Raw genomic sequence first — 25,586 nt, 5'->3', positions numbered from 1 at the left:
CAGGAGGTCATCTAGTCCAACCCTCTGCTCAAAGCAGGACCAACCCCAACTAAATCATCCCAGGCAGGGCTTTGTCAAGCCGGGCCTTAAAAATCTCTAAGGATGGAGATTCCACCACCTCCCTAGGTAACCCATTCCAGTGCTTCACCACCCTCCTAGTGAAATGGTGTTTCCCAATATCCAATCTAGACCTTCCCTACTGCAACTTGAGATCATTGCTTCTTGTTCTGTCATCTGCCACCACTGAGAACAGCCTAGCTCCATCCTCTTTGGAACCCCCTTCAGGTAGTTGAAGGCTGTTATCAAATGTCCATTTGCTGCATCAAAAATGAGGCCTAGAATCAGTTTAAATGCAGGCTTTTATCCAAAATTCTTTTCTTTGTCGTCTCTTCCCTGGAAAATCCAATTGGAACTAACATATGCTTATCTCCCCGTGGGACCTCAAAGGTTGATGAAGGAAGAAGTTGATTAGCATCCCCCTCCTATTAGAGAAGATACATACAATGCCCCAACAACATATACACAGTTACATTTTTAATATATTGTACACCAGAAGTATTAAGCCTTGTTCAATAAGGTCTAACTTAATTCAATAAACTTTATCTTAATTCCATAAGGTTTGTTCAGGATATTACAGGATATTGTCAGTCTGTTATAATATCCCTTCCAAATCTTTTAAATAAACCCCCTTACAGTCATAATCCTGAATATTCCTGCTAGCCATATAAATAGCTAATGATTTACTGAATCCTGCTCAACACTTGACCTCTGTGATAACTTGTGGCAATGAGTTCCACATGCTAACATGCTCATATTTCTGTTACCTTGTCCTCCCTTTCCTGCTCCCTTCCACTGCTCTTTGTTGGTTTCACTCAGGTTAGGTTAGATTACACTGTGACTTAAACTAAGATTGTAAACTCTTCAAGGCAGTGATTCTTTTACTGTATGTCAGAACAGCATACAGTGGAGCGCTGACCTTGTTGGGACTGCTAAGTGTTTCTGCAGTATAAACAATAAACAGCAATAACTTGCACTGGAGTAAACCACGAGTAACTTCACTAAAGTCATTGGAGTTACATGAATGTAAGACAGATGTAAGTGCAGAATCAGGCCCATCACTTTCTGTGCAATAACAATGAGAACTCCTTGATAGAATGACTAATCATCCCTCCTGAGTGGGTACAGAAAAGTGCCCAGTGGGGAAATTCAAATTAATATAAACATTGTCTTGTTTAGCATTTCCTCACTAAGCGTATGCACATGCAAGACTCTTGGATTGGATTGCGCAAGCGAGAAGAAGGCTTCTACTGGGTCAGTGGCACTCCACTTACAACAGACCTGTAAGTTCCCTCTGAGTTTCTAATATATTGATGCTGATCAAGAATAAGGGAAGTAATTAAACAAATGCAGAGTTAGGGCTTGTCTACACATGACTTTTATACAAAACCAGTAAGTTTCAGTGCTTATGATGTAGAGAAAAGCTTGAAAATATGAGCCCTAACATTGCAACCCAGATGACAAATAAAAAGAACACAAAATGCATTACTTTTAAAAATCTCATTATTTTTGAATGTGTGGAGTTGGCAATAGACACTCCTGACAGTGGTATAGTTCCAAACTGCTCTGCTTTTTCCCTAGTACAAAAAGCACTCTTACAGAAAATGAACCAGGGAAATACATAAGATAAACAGGGTCTGTTAAGCCTGCAGAGAACAAAGAAATGCAGCAAAAATATAGAATGTGTTACTACTAGACACAGGAGAATAGGAAGAGCTTTCATAAATATTCCTGAATAAAAAATATATAAAACGTATCAGTACGTTGGAAGTAAAACATCACTGGGGTATTGTAATTATCCCAAAGACAAGCATTACGAACTCAGGAAACTGACTTCAACATAAAACAAATCTAAACATTTTGTCAAGTATCAGGGGGTAGCCATGTTAGTCTGTATCCACAAAACCAACAAGGAGTCCAGTGGCACCTTAAAGACTAACAGATTTATTTGGGCATAAGCTTTCGTGGGTAAAAAACCCACTTCTTTGGATGCATGGAGTGAAAATTACAGATGCAGGCATTATTATACCAACACATGAAGAGAAGGGAGTTACCTCACAAGTGGAGAACCAAACATTTTATGTATGGAAGTGCACAGTTAAGGCACCCAAACAACTTAAACTTTGCCTGTAGCTATGCCATGCAATAACCAAACATGATTAGTGCATAATAATGTTTGTGATTAGATGAAGCAGATTTATAAAGCTATATTAGGTTTTTCATGTTCCTCATGTTATCACTACAGGGCAGAGTTAGATTGTTTGGCTAGCTTACCTGGGTATGCCCCATATTTTAACGTTTGGATGTTTTGGAATTTTTGTTTAGGAATTTCCTTTTTAAAAAACCAAACAATCGTATACCCAAACACTAAATAATAAGCCCCCAAATAATATTACCATCTGATATTTGTATCTTAAATCATTTTATTTTTAACTAGGGCAGTCAGAGGATTAAAAAAATGAATTGTGATTGATTGTGAGATTAAAAGAATAGTCATGATTAATCACAGTTTTAATTGCACGGTAAAACAACAATAGAATACCATTTATTTAAATATTTTTAGATGTTTTCTACATTTTCAAATATATTGATTCTTTTTCGAGTCCTGGCTCATGTCCGTTCCAATGTAGGTGTACGTGCACTGCATGCACCATCGCCAGAAGGTTTTTCCTCTCAGTGGTGTCCATTGGGTTGGCTCCAGCACCCATAGGAGTTGTGCCCTCATGGTGCTGTATATAGGAGCCTGCAGCCCCGCCATCCCCTCAGTTCCAGCTTTCTGCCTGTGACAGTTGCTGGAACTGCTCCTTCTTGCTCTGCAGGTACCCTCCCCAGTGGACTTTCTTGTACATTTTCCTGTAAATAGTTATATAAAAGTTTGTAGTTAGTGTTTGCGGTAGTTAGTAGTTGGTAGCATAGAGTAGGACCCTGCTTCATGGGTTCTTTCCTGCTCCAGCATGGGGGCATGTTGGATCATATTAAAGAAGTTCTGTATTAAAATCACAAATGAGTTTGATTCCCCATAGTTCAAATTCCAGGGTATTACTAATGAAGAGGTCTCTTGGTTTTTGGTACTGTTTCTCTCCCTCTATGTGTGAAACTTGCAAGCTGCTAACTGTGTTAGTACATTCTAAGACAGAGTCTGTTCTCAAAGCAGTTCACAGAGAGAGAGACTCAAAACAATACTCTAACAACAGAAACAGCACCCAGAGACTCCCCACCCTTTTGTTGTATTAACAATTGTCATTAAAATAGAGATAGAGGATGTATGTGGATGGATGCTTGGTGTGGATAATAACTGAATGATCAGGGAGGTGCCAGCCTAAGAATCCAGTGTCCATCGGCTGAAGAAGGTGTCAAGTGGAAATAACCAGAGGACCCCACCCGGAGGGCAGACTGGAATCCACCCAACAGCCTCAAGAATGGGAGAACCAAAGAACAAGATAACATCTTGGAGCCGTCAGGAATGTGCTATCTGCTGATTGATTCAGCAACAGCATGATGAAGCAATTCCCATAGACTGGCATAGGAAGAAATTCCTATAAAAATAGACTCTAAAAAGTGAGAACTTTGGGGTCTGATTCTGCAAACCAACTTCCAGGAGCATCAGATGAGCATCTGACAAGGCCCTGCTCCCTCCTCATGTCCAGGCCACCTGGCCAGTGGCTTGGCATGAGCAACTCTAAGGCTGGTAACTATGATAACAACCTTGCAGAACCTGTGTGTGTGTGTGTGTGTATGTTTGTATGAATGAATGTGAGAATAAATTTGAGACTGAATGGAATGTTATAACTATAACTAACTGCTTACTATGATTCTTTCTGTATTCACAATAAATGTGGTATTTTGCCTTTTTCCCTTTAATAAGATCCTGCTGGTTTTTATTTTATTGGTACAACATTTTGGTGGAGAATTGCGAAAGGGGGAATATTGGTAAAAAACCTCAGTTATTGTAAATATTGGTGTGCACACCGCCAGCTCTAGTGAGCTAGGCATTTCTATTAGGTTAACCAGACCTGCTGGCCTCCGAGAAGGTAGCAGGGGACCTGCTGGCCTCCGAGAAGGTAGCAGGAAAAACAGATTAAACCAGACCTGCTGGCCTCCGAGAAGGTAGCAGGGGACCTGCTGGCCTCCGAGAAGGTAGCAGGAAAAACAGATTAAACCAGACCTGCTGGCCTCCGAGAAGGTAGCAGGGGACCTGCTGGCCTCCGAGAAGGTAGCAGGAAAAACAGATTAAACCAGACCTGCTGGCCTCCGAGAAGGTAGCAGGGGACCTGCTGGCCTCCGAGAAGGTAGCAGGAAAAACAGATTAAACCAGACCTGCTGGCCTCCGAGAAGGTAGCAGGTGACCTGCTGGCCTCCGAGAAGGTAGTAGGGAAAACAGATTAAACCAGACCTGCTGGCCTCCGAGAAGGTAGCAGGGGACCTGCTGGCCTCCGAGAAGGTAGCAGGGAAGAACAGGCTAACCGGACCTGCTGGCCTCCGAGAAGGTAGCAGGGAAGAACAGGTTAACCGGACCTGCTGGCCTCCGAGAAGGTAGCAGGGAGAAATAGGTTAACTGGACCTGCTGGCCTCTGGGAGGGTAGCAGGGGACCTGCTGGCCTCCGGGAAGGCAGCAGGGGAAAAACGCATAGATTAAGCTATGATTTCAGAATCTAGGCTGTGTCACTTGCTAAGTAATACCAGCAGTGACAAAGAGATTGAAATATCCATGTTAAGATGTTTAAAAGAAAACAGGGTAAGCCAGTACTAGAGGGAGGAATGGAGTCAGAAGGAACTCCAACCTCACCTTTTGTTAAAGAAATTACACCTTTTAAACAAATCCTTCAAAAATTTGGACACAGTCCTTGGACTAAACAAGGCCTAGCTGATGTCTGCACTATTTCGGACCTAGAGGATAGATTGGCTCAGTATATCCTCATATACAAACCTTCTAGTGCTGCCAAAAGAGATGCAGCAGCAATTTGGTTGTTGTGGGAGGCATGTAAGGATTCTTCCCTCCGCTTGTCTTCATGTAAAGAGGAAAAGGCACAAATGGAAAAGGGAGCAGACAATTGGAAGGTGCTGGCTACAAATATCCAAAGCCAGCTGAAAATAGTGAAAGAGGCACTCCAGGAATACAAAAAGAGTGAAAAAGTTAACTCTGCAGAGGCTGGAGGGAATTAAGCAGTTAAACTTTGTATTTCACCCAAACAACTTTTAACCGAAAATGTTAAAAAGGAAAAGTGTTAGAGCATTCTTGGTTTCTTTGCAGCCATTCTGAAAGAAAAATGGGCCCTTTTCCAAAGGAATGTCTGTAAATTAGCCAGGCAAAAATAAACTATCTGATTAAAATCATTTGACTGGACAATTTAGTCAAATTTGCTAAAAGAACATAAGAGGGTTCTATTGGAACTTAACTGCGTCAAATGTATAAAGGGAATGTAAGATGTAAAAAACAGAGCAGTGTGGAAGGGATGTTGAAGGAAAAGAAAATGTGTATGTATCTGTGTGTGTGTAAATATGTAAAGTTCTAAGGACCAGTTAGTTTTGTTTTTGTTTTAAATAATGCCACTAAAAATCCATTTGACTCTTTAATTCAAAGTTGCAAAACTGACAGACCTTTTTGCTAGACACAGGTAATTAGTGTTGTTTGGCTTTGGGATTTGGCATTTAACCCTTAAAAGGTAACTCAATGCTTTACAAAATTTAAAATGTTTTTAAGTTGTGGCTGCAGCAGGGCAGTCAAAATCAGGAGAATATAAAAAAAAATTTTGGATTCTTTTTGTTTGTTTTTTGTTTGTTTGTTTTTGTAACAAAATAGCAGATGAGAGTTGTAGTAAAAAAAAAAAATTAAAAAAAGACAGTGCCTCTCTGAAGCAACAGCAGGGGTGAGGTGCACAAAACAAAAAGAAGCAATGTTAGAAACACTGAGTCTTAAAATGGCTCTGAGTAATCAGACTGTCACTTTGATAAAGGTACATGAAAACTCTGTAAGCAAAAAAAGAAATAGTGACACCTTATGTAAAAATGGATCTGGATAATGTTATAGAAGTTAAACTATGGAAGGAATGTGCATTTGCCCCAGAACATGTGCAGGATATATTGTAGAAGGGGCAAAAGAAATGCAAACATACCATGCTACTTAATTAAAATGCTATTAGGGCTCCAAAGGGAGCCACAATAGGTTGGGTTTTCTTTTTCAGATTGCTGTGTGTTTTGGAAGCAGAAGTTAAAAGTAATCAAAACTCTGGTGAAAGTTGATTGTGTCCCTTTTAAGATAGAGTCTCTGAGCTGCTGATGGCTTTAAATCCAAAAGCAGGAAGTTTCTGTGAAAATGCAAATTACCTAAATGATAAAGGAAGGAAAGAATTAGCAGCACAAAGGAGCTGCAGATAAAGGACATACCTGGTCAGCAAACAAATTGTCTAAATAAAAGGCATGGGATAACAAGATAATTTTAATAAATGTAATGATAATAAGTATCCCTGTAACAACGTATAGTGTGTATGATTTTTGGAAAAATCCTTTAAGGTCGTATGGTAATGATGCTTCTCAGTTATTACCTGTAAATAAAACTTAAAGCTTAACACAGCAGGAAAAACATTATAAACTTGGTCTGCTGTATAAGAAGGAAAACTCAGGGATTTAATGACTAAACAGTGGGAGAATTTCCCCATAACCCTTAAAAGATAAAAGCCTTTGAAACCTGGCCTGCCTATAGAACAAAAACAGGAAAATATGGGGGCAATTTCTCTGTTTTGCCTGCAATCAGCAAGGGTATTTGTAAAAGAAATATTTTAAGCAATAATCTGCCACCCCAAAAGGGGTAGAAACATGTTTTTTTGTCTTTCAGAAAATCAGGAAAAGCTGCCAGCTGAAAAGCAACCCAATACCATGAATCTACTGTCACAATAGAAATTGTGTTCTGTGTTCTATGTTTTGTCTTGTGTTTTGTGTTGTTGCTAGCACTGTTGTGTGTTTTAAAAAAAAAAAATACTGAAGACCTGCAGGAACTTAAAAATAAATTAAGCTTTCTGTCCCAGCTACAGGACAGCCTGATACAAAAACAAGTACATGCCAATGTAGACTTGGTCCAAATTGGTCTGGGTAACCTAAAAGGCCAATGGAATCTTTAGTAATGGCTTAATACTACCACATGGCTTATCCATAAGAAAAAAAAATATATTAGAAATAGGAAACTACACAGCCATAGCTATGGGAAGCACTGAAATGCAGATACTTGCACTAGCTACTTTGGAACACAAAATGTTCTGGGTCATATTGGGAAATATTAAGGGTTTGATGCATTTGTTAAAAAAGAAAGAGATCATTGGTTGACACTTATCAATATGAATGGATGCAATATGTTTCCAGCATTGTAAACCAGACTTGTTAATGGGAGAAATTGTTGTCAAAATTGCACACCAACAGTCCCTGGAGGCAAAGGTATTGAAGGTTAACCCACTCCCCATATTACACATGGGATCCTTTTGGCTACCCTGGACCTTGAGCCAGTGGGCTGGGGAGGGAGGGAAGCTATTGGACACTAGAGGGAAGCTATTGGACACTAGAGGGTGTACCGAATGGACTCCTCAAAAGTGGGTGTGCCTCACCTTGCCTGTTGCCCCAGAACCTTGTAGTAAAGATACATCACTAGGATCATGTATGTGGCAAGAATTGGAATCACAAACTCAAATTGCCTCACAGTACTTTCTCTTGAATAGGCTACATAGAAAGTGACACTGACGATTATAAATCTTAGTGTCAAAAGGGGGATTATGTTGGATCATATTAAAGAAGTTCTGTATTAAAATCACAAATGAGTTTGATTCCCCATAGTTCAAATTCCAGGGTATTACTAATGAAGAGGTCTCTTGGTTTTTGGTACTGTTTCTCTCCCTCTATGTGTGAAACTTGCAAGCTGCTAACTGTGTTAGTACATTCTAAGACAGAGTCTGTTCTCAAAGCAGTTCACAGAGAGAGAGACTCAAAACAATACTCTAACAACAGAAACAGCACCCAGAGACTCCCCACCCTTTTGTTGTATTAACAATTGTCATTAAAATAGAGATAGAGGATGTATGTGGATGGATGCTTGGTGTGGATAATAACTGAATGATCAGGGAGGTGCCAGCCTAAGAATCCAGTGTCCATCGGCTGAAGAAGGTGTCAAGTGGAAATAACCAGAGGACCCCACCCGGAGGGCAGACTGGAATCCACCCAACAGCCTCAAGAATGGGAGAACCAAAGAACAAGATAACATCTTGGAGCCGTCAGGAATGTGCTATCTGCTGATTGATTCAGCAACAGCATGATGAAGCAATTCCCATAGACTGGCATAGGAAGAAATTCCTATAAAAATAGACTCTAAAAAGTGAGAACTTTGGGGTCTGATTCTGCAAACCAACTTCCAGGAGCATCAGATGAGCATCTGACAAGGCCCTGCTCCCTCCTCATGTCCAGGCCACCTGGCCAGTGGCTTGGCATGAGCAACTCTAAGGCTGGTAACTATGATAACAACCTTGCAGAACCTGTGTGTGTGTGTGTGTGTATGTTTGTATGAATGAATGTGAGAATAAATTTGAGACTGAATGGAATGTTATAACTATAACTAACTGCTTACTATGATTCTTTCTGTATTCACAATAAATGTGGTATTTTGCCTTTTTCCCTTTAATAAGATCCTGCTGGTTTTTATTTTATTGGTACAACAGGCATGCCTCCGTCTCTGGGGTTTAAGCCATGCGAGGTTTGCCACAAGCCTATGCCTAACAGTGATTCCCACTCCACTTTCCTCAAGTGTTTGGGTGAATCCCAGCTGCGTGATCACAGAGGAATTTATATCAGCTTTAAGCCCTGGACTCAAAAGGAAGGGAACAGAGACTTAAGTTCCTCCTGATGGAGGCGGCTCTTCATCCCTCAGAGCCGGGTCACCCCGACTGGACACTGAGCACCCCTGCCTCTGTGAGGAGTGTGAGGCTTCTGTGAGGGACAGACACCGCAGCCCAATCTCCCTGGCACTGAGGAAGGACTCCTCATCAGCATCACATGACTCCCGGCATTGCCACAGTTTGCCAGTACAGAGGAGGTTGGTGCAGGAGAGTAGGCGGCACTACTCCTGTTCCCCAGTACTGCACAAAAAGCAGTGCAAAACTGATGGGGGCACTCCCCTACCCCAAAGCCCACCAGTCATAAGGACTCTGGCAGAGTGAGACTTGCACAGGGCCACTCAGACTCAACAACTGCTACTGTGGCACTGTTGACCCCAACCCCAGGGAGGGAGCTGTCGCGTCCAGTGCCACTGGAGAGCCACAGGAGTGTAGGGCTGGCACTCCCGTGCATTGCTGAGGAGTTCCAGGCAACATGGGACCTGACGTCCCTCCCAGTACTTCCATCACCAACTAGACGCGAGCGGCACCAGAAGCAAGGACAGTTTCGGTACCAAGACCGCAGGCGTTGTCAAAAGGAAAGCCGGCAATGATGCAACAGCCCATCCCGGCACTGCTTGCTGGTACCATCTAGCACCCCCTTGGTCTCTGGGCAGTGAATCCTTGGCATCAGACTCACAAAGGAGCTGTCACTGGTCGGGCCAACTGTGCTGAATAAAGGACACGACTCAGGGATTCCTACCAATGGGCTGGCTAGCACAATGGCAGATGCTGGTGCAATGGCCATTTTGGACTCCTTGGGCTTTTCACCAGGCCCAAGGTCCTCAGTCAAGGAAGTCATATTCAGTGGCATCAGAAAGTAGAGCCCCAGCACTGCCTCGTCCTCTAGTGGTACAGGGACATGACCAAGGCACCAAGCCCGGTACTGTGCCTCAGGGACTGGCACCACGGGACCCATCAGGAGTTCACAGGCAAGACCAAGTGCCGATATTGGTTCTAATATCCTCTACCTCCTCACCGGAGGAGGCGGTTGCAGGAACCTTAATGGTGCCCACACAAGATGACCACAAGTCGCAACAAGAGCTGCTGAACAGGGTCACTCAAAACCTGGGGATCGAGGTGGAGGAAGTTTCAGAGACCTCCCATGCTCTGGTGGATATCTTGGCACCATTGGGTCCATCAAGGGTAGCTCTGCCTCTCAGTAGTGCCATTTTAGAACCGGTCAAGGCACTGTAGCAGACTCCAGCTTCATTGCAATCTATGGCAAAGAGGGTGGAGAGAAAATACTTAGTTTCACCAAAAGGATTTGAATATCTTTATAACCCACCCCCTCCTGGGTCCCTAGGAGTCTCAGCAGCAAACGAGTGAGACAAAGGCAACAGGGTCATACCCTGAAGGCTAAGGATGCCATAAAGCTGGACCATTTCGGCAGAAAGATCTGTGCCACAGGGGGGCTCCAGCTTTGTGTTGCGAATCAGCAATGCTCTGTAGCCAATATTATTTTAATATTTGGGGAGCAATGACAAAATTTAAATTGCCCCAGGAGTCCAGAGCAGAGTTCTCAACTTTGGTTGAGGAGGGCAGGGTGGTAGCAAAGGCATCCCTGCAGGTGTCTCTGGCTGTAGCTGACTTAGCTGAGCAGACCATGGTGTTGGCGGTGGTTATGAGAAGGTCTTCTCGGTTGCAGACCTCAGGCCTCCCTCACGAGGGGCAGCAGACAATCCAAGCCCTGACTTTTGAAGGCACTGCACAGGTTTCTGAGCAAATGGATGCCAAACTGCACAGCTTGAAGGACTGCAGGGCCATGCTGATGTCTTTGGGACCACACACCATGACCCTACTGAGAAAACATTTCAAGTTACAGCCATTGCCTCAGTTCTACAGGTCACAACTGAGACAAGACTATAGTCAAAGGCAGGGCAGGAATTACAAGAGGCGACCTCCTTCTAATTCTCTTCGATCCAGGGATCTGGGCCCACCAGGCAGTCATCTGGCACCAAGCAGGCATTTTGAGGGTGTACCCGTGGATGGCATCCTCCCCTATTTTTGTGGACTGGCTATCCCACTTCTATCGGGCGTGGGCCCATATCACCTCAGATAGCTGGGTGCTATGCACAATAGGACCAGGATACACTCCTGAATTAGTTCTTCCTCTCCCTCCCGCCCTATCTCCTCGTCTCTTTTCAGGGACCCTTTGTGACACGACACCCCATATTCTTCACAGAAATATTGTTATAATATGAATATGGCATAACTAAGATGTATTTTATGCAAGATGGGTCATGTGAGATATCATTGGAAAGGTTATGATTTACTGAATATGATTATCCTATTTGTATGCATGTACCATGTTTGTATCTAAAGTTAAGACTATGAATTATGTAACAATTACAACTGTGTTTGTACCTGGGGAAACACCCACCAGACAGAATGCAGTCAACCTGGATGGGCCATTAGGGAGAACAGTAGGTCTTTGAAGATGCTAATCTCCCTCCTTCCTAAGAAGTTTCCTGGGATGCTGCTTTGGACACTGCAGGGTCAGGTGATAAAGTCACCTGGTACTGGACACCATCTTGAACTGCTAGTATTTTTCCCATTAGGAGGGGGTGCAGATCAAACTGGGAAACAAAGGATTCCTGCCATATATAAATCCTATTTCAGGCTGGGGAGTGAGTTAATCATGGTCAGTTCTTCACAGAATCCCCACCCAAAATGTCTGCTGGAAACACCTAAGACTGAACTGGGGAAAGAACTGGACCCAGGGTGGAAGGTGTCTGGCCTGTGAAAGGAATACTTGGAGATTTAAGGTGCAACCAGTACAGTTTACCCTCAAGAAACTCTGCAATCTGTTTAAAACAATATTTAGGGTGAGAAATTATTATTTGTAGCCAGCATTCTTTAGTGTATTAAGCTTAGTTTGCGTGTTTTGTCTTAGTTACTCAGTAATCTGCTCTGATCTGTTTGCTATACCTCATAATCACTTAAAATTTCCCTTTTGTAGTTAATACATTTGTTTTTGTTTATTCTAAAACCCAGTTTCTGCAATTCATAACTGGGCCGGGGGGAAGCCCTGCATATCTTCCTCCACAGTGAGAGAGGCAGGGCCGGCTCCAGACACCAGCTTTCCAAGCAGGTGTTTGGGGCGGCATTCAGAATGAGGCGGCAGTCCGTGTCCTGCGGCGGCAATTTGGTAGAGCCGCCACTGGAGAGAGGGGGCAATTTTCATGAGCTTACACTGTATAGATTTCTGAACAGCGCAAGACAATACAATTTTGGGTTTACACTCCAGAGGGGATGTGCACTTGAATGCTGGGCAATCCCCGAGCTGAGTCTTCCCACACCAAACTGATTGCAGACTCTGTGTGATTCTACAGCTGGGTGTGTCCCTACCTGTGTGTGTGCTAGGGGAGGCTTGAGGGCCTGGCACAGCAGGACAGGGTGAGGGAGCCCTTGGCTGGTGGAACGGGCGGGCTCAGTGGAACCCCAGTACATCAGGTGGCACTCCGAATCTGTGGGTCGGGGGTAACCCATCACACCGTTCTCACAAGCAACTTCTAATTCAAGAGCTGCGGATGCTCCTACAAGTGGAAGAAGCGGAGGAGGTCTCCAGAGTTATGGGACAGGGGTTTTTACTCCTGATATTTTCTAATCCCCATGGCCAACAGTGGCCCCATCCCATTCTGGGCCCGCAAAACCTCAACGGATTCATGAAAAAGCTAAAGTTTTGCATGGTCTCCTTGGCCTCCATTATCCCCTCTCTCGATCCAGGAGACTGGTTTGCCACTCTCAACCTGAAGGACACATATTTTCACATCTCCATACTCCCGGACCACAGACAATTCCTGTGCTTTGTTGTGGGGCATGTGCACTATCAGTTCGCAGTATTATCATTTGACCTGTCAGTGGCCCTGCAGGTCTTCACAAAGTGGATGGCAGTGGTTGCGACCTTCCTGAGAAACAGTACAGGTATATCCCTACCTCGATTACTGGCTGGTCAGAGGCCAGTCCAGAGCTCAGATGGAAGAGTAGATTCAATTAGTACTGTCAACCTTCCAGAGGCTAGCCCTCTTGTTCAACACGCAAAAGTTAAACCTCGCCCTCATCCGAAAGATAGAGTTCATAGGGGCTGTCCTCGGTTCAGTCCAGGCCAAAGCTTTCTTACCAGAAGCCAGGTTCCAGATGCGGAGCTCAATCACAGAGACCTCAGAAAATATCCCACCACCATTGTGAGGACCTGCCTGAAGCTCCGGGGGCACACTGTGTCGTGCATGTACACGGTAAAGCACATGAGGCTGCAACTCAGACCGCTTCAGGCCTGGCTAATGACCACGTACCAACTAGGCTGGGACTGCCTGGACAGAGTGGTCACACTTCCCCCTTCGGTGATCGACTCCCTCTTATAGTGGTTGGACCCAGGGGTGTTGTGCACAGGTGTTCTATTCAAGAGACCACAGCCATCAATGTCTCTAGTCACTGACGCTTCTGAGCTGGAATGGGGAGCTCACCTGGGGCCCTCAGGACTCAAGGCCTGTGGTCCCAGGAGGAGCTCTTGCTACACATCAATGTGAGAAAACTCAGAGTGGTGTGCTTGCCAAATGTTCCAGCCCTACCTTGAAGGCAAGTGTGTGTCAGTGCTTACAGACAACACAACATCGATACTCTATATAAAGAAAGGATAAAGCGCACTCCTCTCACCTATGCCAGGAAGTCGAGGCTTCCTACCTTCTGGGGCCCCAGAATGGGTTAGCAGATCATCTCAACAGGTCCTTTTCCAATCACAACTGGTCCATTTACCCAGATGTTGTGAGGGACATTTTCCAGAGATAGGGAGCTCCCTAGATAGACCTGTGTCATAAATATAAAGGGAAGGGTAAACACCTTTAAATCCCTCCTGGCCAGAAGAAAAACCCTTTCACCTGTAAAGGGTTAAGAAGCTAAGATAACCTCGCTGGCACCTGACCAAAATGACCAATGAGGAGACAAGATACTTTCAAAGCTGGAGGGGGGGCGGGGAAACAAAGGATCCTCTCTGTCTGTGTGATGCTTTTGCTGGGACCAGAGCAGGAATGCAGGTCAGAACTCCTGTAAAGATTTAGTAAGCAATCTAGTTAGATATGCATTTAGATTCTGTTTTGTTTAAATGGCTGATAAAATAAGCTGTGCTGGAGGGAATGTATATTCCTTTTTTTGTGTCTTTTTGTAACTTAAGGTTTTGCCTAGAGGGATTCTCTATGTTCTGAATCTGATTACCCTGTAAGGTATTTACCATCCTGATTTTACAGAGGTGATTCTTTTACTTTTTCTTTAATTAAAATTCTTCTTTTAAGAACCTGATTGCTTTTCATTGTTCTTAAGATCCAAGGGTTTGGGTCTGTGTTCACCTATGCAAATTGATGAGGATTTTTATCAAGCCTTCCCCAGGAAAGGGGATGTAGGGTTTGGGGGGAGATTTTGGGGGGGAGACGTTTTCAAGTGGGCATTTCCCCTGTTCTTTGTGTAACACTTTGGTGGTGGCAGCGTTTAACCTAAGCTGGTAAGAATAAGCTTAGGGGGTCTTTCATGCAGGTCCCCACATCTGTACTCTGGAGTTCAGAGTGGGGAAGGAACCTTGACAACCTGCTTGTGATAAAGTACAACAGGAAGTGTCTACAGTCCTTCTCCTTTCATAATTACAGTCTGGGTTCGCTTGCAGACATGTTCCTTCTCCCACACCATCTTTTCTATGCATTCCCACGGATTCTGCTCATACACAAGGTCCTACTGAAGGTCAAAGGGGATAGAGCAAGCCTGATCCTGGTAGCACTGGCCTGGCCACATCAACATTGGTTCACCACCCTCCTGGAGCTCTCAGTTGGAAAACCAATCACCTTACCGCTGTTTCCAGACCTGATCTCCCAGGATCACAGACATCATCTGATCCTCAAGTCCCTCCATCTGACAGCCTGGAAGCTCCATGACTGAACCCTTTGGAATTAGCGTGCTTGGACCTGGTTCAGGAGGTTCTGTTAGGGAGCTGAAAGCCATCCACCAGGGCCACCTACCTGACAAAATGGAAAAGGTTCTCAATCTGGGCCAGGCAGAAGAGGATCTTGCCTACTTGAACAACAATACCGTTTATCCTGGACTATTTGTTACATCCAAAACATCAGTGGCTGTCGGTGTCTTCGATTAGGGTGCACCTGGCAGCCATCTTGGCCTTACACCTGGGCATGAGAGGCAGGTACATCTTAGCTAACCCGCTCTGTAGCCATTTCCTTAAAGGACTGGACAAGCTCTACCTGCAGGTGAGACGGCCAATCCTGCCTTGGGACCTCAACTTGGTTCTCTCGAGACTCATGGGGAAACCATTTGAGCCCTTGGCAACATGCTCTTTCCTTTATTTTTCGTGGAAGGTGGTCTTCCTCATGGTCATCACCTTGGCCAGGAGGGTCTCAGAAGTCAGGGTCCTTACTTCAGAACCGCCCTACACGGTCTTCTTCAAGGACAAGCTGAACCCCCAGCCGGCCTTCCTCCCAAAGGTAGTGTCGCAGTTCCACATACCAATAGCCAGGAGCAGAGGTTGACCTTGCTAGATGTCAGGCGGGTGATGGCCTTCTACACAGATAGGACCAGATCCTTTACAAAGACTACTCAGCTCTCTGTGGCAGTGGCAGATAGGATGAAGGGCCTCCGAGTCTCAACGCAAAGAATTTTTTCATGGATTACTTCTTGTATTCGCACATGCTATGACCTGGTGAAAGTCTCTGCTCCGGCAGTGATGGCATATTCCATGAGGGCTAAGGTGTCTTCAGTGGCATTCATGGCACAGGTTCCTATCCAGGATATCTGTAAAGCAGCAACGTGGTCTTCAGTCCGCACCTTCGCAACCCACTATGCCATCATGCAGCAGGCTTGAGACGATGCTGAACTTGGCAGAGCAGTGCTACAGTCTGCTTGTCATTGAACTCTGAACCCACCTCCTGCATCTACTTGGGAATCACCTACATGGGAATGGACATGAGCAAGCACTCGAAGAAGAACAACAGTTACTAACCTTTCCATCACTGTTGTTCTTCGAGATGTGTTGCTCATGTCCATTCTCAAACCTGCCCTCCTACCCCTCTGTCGGAGTTGCCAGCAAGAAGGAACTGAGGGGATGACTGGGCAGCAGGCTACTATATACAGCACCATGAGGGCATGACTCCGGGGGGTGGGGGGAGACGGTGCTGGAGCCAACCCTACAGATACCGTGGAGGGGAAAAACCTTCTGGAAACGATGCACACAGCACACATACACCTACATGGGGATGGACATGAGCAACACATCTCGAAGAACAATAGTTACGGAAAGGTTAGTAACCATTTTTTTTTAATTACAAGACAGAATACAAAGTGTACAGTGCTCAGTTTATATTATTATTTTTTATTACAAATATTTGCATTATAAACAAAAGAAATAGTATTTTTAAATTCATCTCATACAAGCACTGTACTTCCATCTCTTTATCGTGAAAATGCAACTTACAAATGTACATTTTTTTTCACATAATTGTACTCAAAAATAAAACAGTGTCAAACTTTATAGCCTACAAGTCCACTCAGTCCTACTTCTTGTTCAGCCAATCAGAAGTAAGGGTGGTATGGTATATGATGTATTGCCACCCTTACTTCTGCACTGCTGCTGCAGCTCATGGTACCTGACACTCAGCCTGCAGCTCAAGGCGGACTGTGTGCTGTCGCTTGGGGGCTCCATCTTGCCAGAGCCCCCGGCCATCCCCCAGCCCTCTGGCCATTCCTGGCTCACCGGGGTGCCATTTCAAATTTTGATTTGGTGTGAGAAAGGGTGTGTGTGTTGGGGAGGAAGAGTGTGTGTTTGGGGGAGTACTGTCTCCTTAAGCAGAGCAATCAGGAGCCTGAACGCTTTTTCAGCCAGCTGCAGCTGCTGTTGGCAGCACTCACTCCTGAGCTAGCAGCAGCAGTAGACAGGCTCCCCGTGTTCCCTGACTCCAGCTCAGTGGTGCCTGGGTACAGAGGCTGCGGGACAGGGACACCCTGATATCATACTTCCCACCGCCACCGCTTTGCGCAGCAGACAGAAGGCAGGCTCCTGGTCTGGAGCAGCTTGGCCAGGGTCAGCTCCATGGTGGTGGTGGGGGAAGTGGGAGCAGCAGTGGAGCAGGGTGGTGGAGGAGAGGCACCCCAGCCCTGAGGCATGCAGTGGTGCTCCACTGAGCATGACACCCTGGGCAGTGGCCACCCTTGCCCACCCCTAAGGCCGCCCCTGTCTAGCGGGGCTGGGATGATGCTGGTGGCAGGGGGCCTGGCTCCTCTCTCCCCCTGAAAGGTGTTTAACCTGCTCTCCTAAATCGCCCGCAGACTACGGGACTGGGTCACGACTGACTAGTGCAACAGGAAGAGATAACTGGAGTCACCCGGCAGGTGGGGTCCTGCAGTGGCAGCTGCGAATCACCCTTTCCCTGCTTTATAGCCTCACGGCTGCTAGCAATTGCCCTTAGCCCTCCCCTCATGTAAAATAAATCAATGGATTATCATGGGAAGAAGGGGCACGAGACCGGCTCCCAGGAGTCATAGAATCATAGAATAACAGAGTTGGAAGGGACCTCTGGAGGCCATCTAGTCCAAACCCCTGCCCAGAGCAGGACCAATCCCAACTAAATCATCCCAGCCAGGGCTTTCTCAAGCCTGACCTTAAAAACTTCCAAGGAAGGGGATTCTACCACCTCCCTAGGTAACGCATTCCAGTGTTTCACCACCCTCCTAGTGAAAAAGTTTTTCCTAATATCCAACCTAAATCTCCCCCACTGCAACTTGAGACCATTACTCCTTGTCCTGTCATCTGCTGTCACTGAGAATAGTCTAGATCCATCCTCTTTGGATCCACCTTTCAGGTAGTTAAAAGCAGCTATCAAATCCCCCCTCATTCTTCTCTTCCATAGACTAAACAATCCCAGTTCCCTCAGCCTCTCCTCATAAGTCACGTGTTCCAGACCCCTAATCATTTTTGTTGCCCTTCGCTGGACTCTCTCCAATTTATCCACATACTTCTTGTAGTGTGGGGCCCAAAACTGGACACAGTACTCCAGATGAGGCCTCACCAATGTCCAATAGAGGGGAACAATCACGTCCCTCAATCTGCTGGCAATGCCCCTACTTATACACCCCAAAATGCCATTGGTCTTCTTGGCAACAGGGGCACACTGTTGACTCATATCCAGCTTCTTGTCCACTGTCATCCCTAGATCCTTCTCTGCAGAACTGCTGCCTAGCCATTCGGTCCCTAGTCTGTAGCTGTGCATTGGATTCTTCCGTCCTAAGTGCAGGACTCTGCACTTGTCCTTGTTGAACCTCATCAGATTTCTTTTGGCCCAATCCTCCAATTTGTCTAGGTCCCTCTGTATCCTATCCCTACCCTCCAGCGTATCTACCACTCCTCCCAGTTTAGTGTCATCTGCAAACTTGCTGAGGGTGCAATCCACACCATCCTCTAGATCATTAATGAAGATATTGAACAAAACCCGCCCCAGGACCGACCCTTGGGGTACTCCGCTAGATACCGGCTGCCAACTAGACATGGAGCCATTGATCACTACCCGTTGAGCCCTACAATCTAGCCAACTTTCTACCCACCTTGTAGTACATCCATCCAATCCCATACTTCTTTAACTTGCTGACAAGAATACTGTGGGAGACCATGTCAAAAGCTTTGCTAAAGTCGAGGAATAACACGTCCACTGCTTTCCCTTCATTCACAGAACCAGTTATCTCATCATAGAAGGCAATTAGATTCACCAAGGACAAGTCATGCCTGACTAATCCATGCTGACTGTTCCTGATCACTTTCCTCTCCTTTAAGTGCTTCAGAATTGATTCCTTGAGGACATGCTCCATGATTTTTCCGGGGACTGAGGTGAGGCTGATCGGTCTGTAGTTCCCAGGGTCCTCCTTCTTCCCTTTTTTAAAGATTGGCACTACATTAGCCTTTTTCCAGTCTTCTGGAACTTCCCGCTATCGCCATGAGTTTTCAAAGATAATGGCCAATGGTTCTGCAATCACATCCACCAATTCCTTTAGCACTCTCGGATGTAACGCATCCAGCCCCATGGACTTGTGCACGTCCAGTTTTTCTAAATAGTCCCGAACCACTTCTTCCTTCACAGAGGGCTGGCCATCTTCTCCCCATGCTGTGCTGCCCAGTGCAGTAGTCTGGGAGCTGACCTTGTCTGTGAAGACAGAGGCAAAAAAAGCATTGAGTACATTAGCTTTTTCCACAACCCCCTTCACTAGGTTGCCTCCCTCATTCAGTAAGGGGCCCACACTTTCCTTGGCTTTCTTCTTATTGCGAACATATCTGAAGAAACCCTTCTTGTTACTCTTAACATCCCTCACTAGCTGCAACTCCAGGTGTGATTTAGCCTTCCTGATTTCATTCCTACATGCCCGAGCAATATTTATATACTCATCCCTGGTCATTTGTCCAGTCTTCCACTTCTTGTAAGCTTCTTTTTTGTGTTCAAGATCAGCAAGGATTTCACTGTTAAGCCAAGCTGGTCGCCTGCCATATTTACTATTCTTTCTACGCATCGGGATGGTTTGTCCTTGTAACCTCAATAAAGATTCTTTAGAATACAGCCAGCTCTCCTGGACTCCTTTCCCCCTCATGTTATTCTCCCAGGGGATCTTGCCCATCAGTTCCCTGAGGGAGTTAAAGTCTGCTTTTCTGAAGTGCAGGGTCCGTATTCTGCTGCTTTCCTTTCTTCCTTGTGTCAGGATCCTGACCTTGACCATCTCATGGTCACTGCCTCCCAGGTTCCCATCCACTTTAGCTTCTCCTACTAATTCTTCCCGGTTTGTGAGCAGCAGATCAAGAAGAGCTCTGCCCCAGTTGGTTCCTCCAGCACTAGCACCAGGAAATTGTCCCCTACGCTTTCCAAAAACTTCCTGGATTGTCTGTGCACCACTGCATTGCTCTCCCAGCAAATATCAGGATGATTGAAGTCGCCCATGAGAACCAGGGTGTGCGATCTAGTAGCTTCTGCGACTTGCCGGAAGAAAGCCTCATGCACCTCATCCCCCTGATCCGGTGGTCTATAGCAGACTCCCACTACGACATCACCCTTGTTGCTCACGCTTCTAAACTTAATCCAGAGACTCTCAGGTTTTTCTGCAGTTTCATACTTGAGCTCTGAGCAGTCATACTGCTCCCTTACATACAGTGCAACTCCCCCACCTTTTCTGGCCTCCCTGTCCTTCCTGAACAGTTTATACCCATCCATGACAGTACTCCAGTCATGCAAGTTATCCCACTAAGTCTCTGTTATTCCAATCACATCATAATTCCCTGACTTTGCCAGGACCTACAGTTCTTCCTGCTTGTTTCTCAGGCTTTGTGTATTTGTATATAGGCACTTGAAATAATCTGCTGATCGCCCCTCGTTGTCAGTATGAGGCAGGAGCGCTCCCCTCTCACACACTCCTGCTCGTGCTTCCTCCTGGTATCCCGCTTCCCCACTTACCTCAGGGCTTTGGTCTCCTTCCCCCGGTGAACCTAGTTTAAAGCCCTCCTCACTAGGTTAGCCAGCCTGCTCGCGAAGATGCTCTTCCCTCTCTTCGTTAAGTGGAGCCCGTCTCTTCCTGGCACTCCTCCTTCTTGGAACACCATCCCATGGTCGAAGAATCCAAAGCCTTCTCTCCGACACCACCTGTGTAGCCATTCATTGACTTCCACGATTCGACGATCCCTACCCCGGCCTTTTCCTTCCACGGGGAGGATGGACGAGAACACCACTTGCGCCTCAAACTCCTTTATCCTTCTTCCCAGAGCCACATAGTCTGCAATGATCCGCTCAAGGTCATTCTTGGCCGTATCATTGGTGCCCATGTGGAAAAGCAGGAAGGGGTAGTGGTCCGAGGGCTTGATGAGTCTCGGCAGACTCTCTGTCACATCACGAATCTTAGCCCCTGACAAGCAGCAGACTTCTCTGTTTTCCCGGTCAGGGCGGCAGATAGATGACTCAGTCCCCCTGAGGAGAGAGTCCCCGATGACCACCACCCGCCTCCTTCTCTTGGGAGTGGTGGTCGTGGAACCCCCAACCTTAGGACAGTGCATCTCATGCCTTTCAACTGGTGGAGTCTCCTTCTGCTCCCTTCTCCCAGACGTATCATCTGGACCACTCCCCGCAATGGTACCTGTGGAGAGAAAATGAAAACGGTTACTTACCTGTATCTGTGTTGCTGGTACATGGACGTTCCCTCTTCTTTTTCTGGAGGTCACATGTTGCCAAATTTCTTCACCGTCCGCCTGTCCCCGCTGCACAGCCTGCTCTGAATCTTCAGAATCTTGTGCCTGTAGAAGCATATCCTGACGTCTTTCCAGAAAATCTTCAGTTTCTCTTATGCAACACAGGGTCGATACCTGTTGCTCCAGACCTTGAACCTTCTCTTCCAATATGGAGACCAGCTTGCACTTTGTGCACACAAAGTCGCTTCTGTCCTGTGGAAGAAAGACAAACATGGCACATCCAGTGCAGGTCACAACAGCTGAACACTCCCCATCCATATTACCTTCCTACTATGAGCTTCCTCAAGAGATGCAGTAATTACTCAGAGGAGTCGTTAGGGTGTAAGCCTCAGTCGGGACACATTTCTGTAATCTGCACGTCTAGTCTGGATATTATGGAGTATCTTGTCCCTGGCTGTCTCCTACTTGCTGCCGCAGCCAGTGCCTCCCTCCTCGCCCAGCTGCTGCTGAATCCCATCTACAGAGGTGTGTGATTAACGCTCATTAAAAAATATAACGTTAAGTTGTTTTGAGTTAATCACATGCATTAACTGAGAGTAATTGAAAGCCATAATAATAATTCTACATTTGTAAATTGCACTTTCATGATGAAGAGATTACACTACAGTGCTTGTATGAAGTGAATTGAAAAATACTATTTCTTTTGTTTTTCTTTTTTTACAGTGCAAATATTTGTAATCAAAAATAATATAAAATGAGCACAGCACAATTTGCATTCCGTGTTGTAACTGAAAACAATATATTTGAAAATAGAAAAACATCCAAAAATATTTGTAATAAATTTAAGTTCGTCTTCTATTATTGGTTAACTGTGCTATTAAAACTGTGATTAATTGTGACTATTTTTTAAAATCTAGATAATTTGTTTTGCATTAATCGCTTGAGTTAACTGCAATTAATTTCAGAGTGGTAGTCGTGTTAGTCTGTATCAGCAAAAACAACAAGGAGTTCTTGTGGAACCTTAGAGACTAACCAATTTATTTGGGCATAAGCTTTTGTGGGCTAAAACCCACTTCATCAGGTGCATGGAGTGGAACATACAGTAGGGAGGTATAAATACACAGCATATGAAAAGATGGGAGTTGCCTTACCAAGTAGGGGTTCGGTGCTAACAAGACAATTCAGTTAAGGTGGAAGTGGCCTATTCTCAACAGTTGACAAGAAGGGGTGGAAATCACTTTTGTAGTGCTAATGAGGACAATGTAAATAAGGTGGCACATTTCAAACAGTTGACAAGAAGGTGTGAGTATCAGCAAGGGGAAATTAGTTTTTGTAGTCCACTCCCAGTGTTTATTCAGGGCTAATTTGATGGTGTTCAGTTTGCAAATTAATTCCAGTTCTGCAGTTTCTTGTTGGAGTTTGTTTTTGAAGTTTTGTTGTTGAAGAATTGCCACGTTTAAGTCTGTTATTGAGTGTCCAGGGAGATTGAAGTGTTCTCCTACTGGTTTTTGAATGTTACAATCCCTGATGTCAGATTTGAGACCATTTATTCTTTTCCATACAGACTGTCTGGTTTGGCCAATGTACATGGCAAAGGGGCATTGCTGGCACATGATGGCATATATCACATTGGTAGATGTGCAGGTGAATGAGCCCCTGATGGTGTGGCTGATGTGATTAGGTGCTATGATGGTGTCCCTTGAATAGATATGCGGACAGAGTTGGCACTGGGTTTGTTGCAGGATTTGGTTCCTGGGTTAGTGTTTTTGTTGTGTGGTGTGTAGTTGCTGGTGAGTATTTGTTTCAGGTTGGGGGGCTGTCTGTAAGCGAGGACTGACCTGTCTCCCAAGGTCTGTGAGAGTGAGGCATCGTCCTTCAGGATAGGTTGTAGATCCTTGATGATGCGCTGGAGCGGTTTTAGTTGGGGGCTGTAGGTGACGGCTAGTGGCATTCTGTTACTTTCTTTGTTGTGCCTGTCCTATAGTAGGTGACTTCTGGGTACCCTTCTGGCTCTGTCAATCTGTTTCTTCACTTCACCAGGAGGGTATTGTAGTTTTAAGAACATTTGATAGAGATCCTGTAGGTGTTTGTCTCTGTCTGAGGGATTGGAGCAAATGTGGTTGTGTCTTAGAGCTTGGCTTTAGACAATGGATCATGTGATGTGGTCTGGATGAAAGCTGGAGGCATGTAGGTAAGCAAAGCAGTCAGTAGATTTCCAGTATAGGGTGGTGTTTATGTGACCATCACTTATTAGCACTGTAGTGTCCAGGAAGTGGATCTCTTGTGTGGACTGGTCCAGGCTGAGGTTGATGGAGGGGTGGAAATTGTTGAAATCCTGGTGGAATTCCTTAAGGGCCTCCTTCCCATGGGTCCAGATGAAGAAGATGTCATCAATGGAGCGCAAGTAGAGTAGGGGCTTTAGGGGACGAGAGCTGAGGAAGCGTTGTTCTAAGTCAGCCATAAAAATATTGGCATACTGTGGGGCCATGCGGGTACCCATAGCAGTCCCGCCCAAATAAATGTGTTAGTCTCTAAGGTGCCACAAGGACTCCTTGTTGTTTTTGCGATTAATTGACAGCCCTATTTTTAACTTTTATTATCAGAGTCACCAATTCTAGCCTCTTTTTACTGCTGTGGTGCTATGTAAACAAGCCAGAATATAGTGGCCAGTTTCCTCCAGTTCCACATGTCTCCCCCCGTTCACCCATGCACACACCAATTCCTCTCCCCAGGGGCGTGCACAAGGAGGGGTAAGCAGGTACATGGCACTCCCCCCAGTAATTGGCAGGGACACAGAACTCCTCCAGCCCCGGGGTCATGGTGGGAACTTACAGCTCCTCTGGTCCCAGGGCCATGGCGGGGTGAGTGAGCTCCTTTGGCTGGTGGCCAACAGGAGAGGGCACAGAACGTGCCCCTCCAAAAGTGGTGGAACTTAAATTCCTACACATGCCCCTTACTCCCCATTACTGTCTCCAACATTTTCCTTCAATTTTCCTCTCCCTGCTGTTCCTCACATTTCCCTGCACACTCACATACATGCATGCACCCGCGTATGCGCACACCGATTTCCTCCTCTGTTCTGTTCACAAATGTCCTTACACTACACTGCCAAATGTCCCGCTCCTGCCCTCTCTGTTGAGTAGATCTGGTGCAACAGTAATTTTTAAAAATAAGTGCTTAGTATTAGAACTGCCCTCTTTCAAAATAGCCACATAGAGCCACCGTCTTCCTGAGAACAGTTTGGCTTCACACCACTTGGGAACAATGGAAGATGGTAGCTGTCAAGGCTGAATCCCCACTCTGGCACTTTGAGTGCAGAAGGTGGGGGCCTGCAAGGATTCTAAAAATTAATACTGGCCACTCCAAGCTTGTATTAAACTTCCAAGGTTACAGCTTCTCTCTGACCTTGGCCTAGTAAACGCTGCCACCACCCAAATGCAAAAAACCCCTTGGACCTAGGAAGGAGCATTTGGGAATTCCTCCCTGTGGGGTACCCTCAAGCCCTGTCCCCACCCATCCCCCTCCGGGGAAGAGCTGAGAAAGAAAACAAAGGAAATTAGCTGTTGCTACCAGCTAATCAAACAACATGCACAAACCTCTTAGGACACGAAAAATCCAATCCTGTTCTTAAAAAAGTTAAATTCTATTAAAAACAAAATGGAAGAAAATACATCTGGAATTTAGGCTTTTGCTAGATTTTAAAAGAGCAATTCCAAAAATTAAGCACCCAAATAGCTTTCTTGGGATTTCAGCTTAAAGGTTACAAGCAAACAAAAGCATCTGGGGTTATCACAGAGAAGTCCACAAGCCTTAAAAAATAAACAGAAACAAACCTAATCTCATCTTTCTAAACATTCCTAATTTACTTACATATTTGGGGGGGTTTCAAATAAGTAATTCTAGGTATAATCCGATGATGTCTCCAACCTGGCTTAAAGCTGTTTATAGCGTAGTCATAGCCCTGACTTTGCTCTGTTCCCTCCTCTCCGGAGAACAACCACAGACACAAAGGGAAAGCTTCCCTCCCGATTTAAAAAGTTTTAGCCTTCCCATTGGCTCTTTTGGTCAGGTGCCCTTTTCTTTACCTGGGGATGTTTTTAACCCTTTACAGGTAAAGCAAGTAGAGAACAGCTACCAAAAGGGATTTTACAGCTAACTGGCTGGCTGGGTGTCCATAAAGGAGAACTACCCCCCCTCCCCCTTCATTTATCACAGTAGCCATTTTGAGAGAGGGCATTTTTGTGAATGGCATCCCTTTAGCTTCATTCTCATTGAGAACATAGGAGATAGCAGCCATTTTGAAAGAGTTCCATGATGGAGAACAGTATTTGACAGCTTCTGCTGAAGGACAAACATCTGAAACAGGTATGAAGAATAACAGGAAAAATGGCTGTTGATACTAAAGATAATTCTCAAAATATAGC

General features: G+C 45.4%; 1 protein-coding gene across 7 annotated transcripts in view; it reads left to right on the top strand.

Moving 5' to 3' along the window:
• LOC311533016 (C-type lectin domain family 2 member B-like) overlaps window positions 1–25,586 on the top strand; it is a 169,501-nt gene that overhangs the window by 11,284 nt on the left and 132,631 nt on the right. The window contains exons 4-5 of one of the 7 annotated variants that reach the window (XM_084652055.1): window positions 1,237–1,340; window positions 8,751–11,811. The exons of 2 other annotated variants lie outside the window; for them this stretch is intronic. In XM_084652055.1, the coding sequence (XP_084508181.1) occupies window positions 1,237–1,340; window positions 8,751–8,775 (129 nt within the window). In that variant the 3' untranslated portion in view covers window positions 8,776–11,811. Of the gene's footprint in view, window positions 1–1,236; window positions 1,341–2,687; window positions 3,964–6,860; window positions 8,730–8,750; window positions 11,812–25,586 lie in introns of those variants that run through there. 4 more of the 7 variants (XM_084652053.1, XM_084652054.1, XM_084652052.1 and 1 more) reach the window with 4 other exon arrangements.

This window comes from Lepidochelys olivacea (genome assembly GCF_965140295.1).
Source record: "Lepidochelys olivacea isolate rLepOli2 genome assembly, chromosome: 1".
In the NCBI taxonomy this organism is placed as follows: Eukaryota; Metazoa; Chordata; order Testudines; family Cheloniidae; genus Lepidochelys; species Lepidochelys olivacea.
This window is presented reverse-complemented; position numbering and strand designations above follow the sequence as displayed.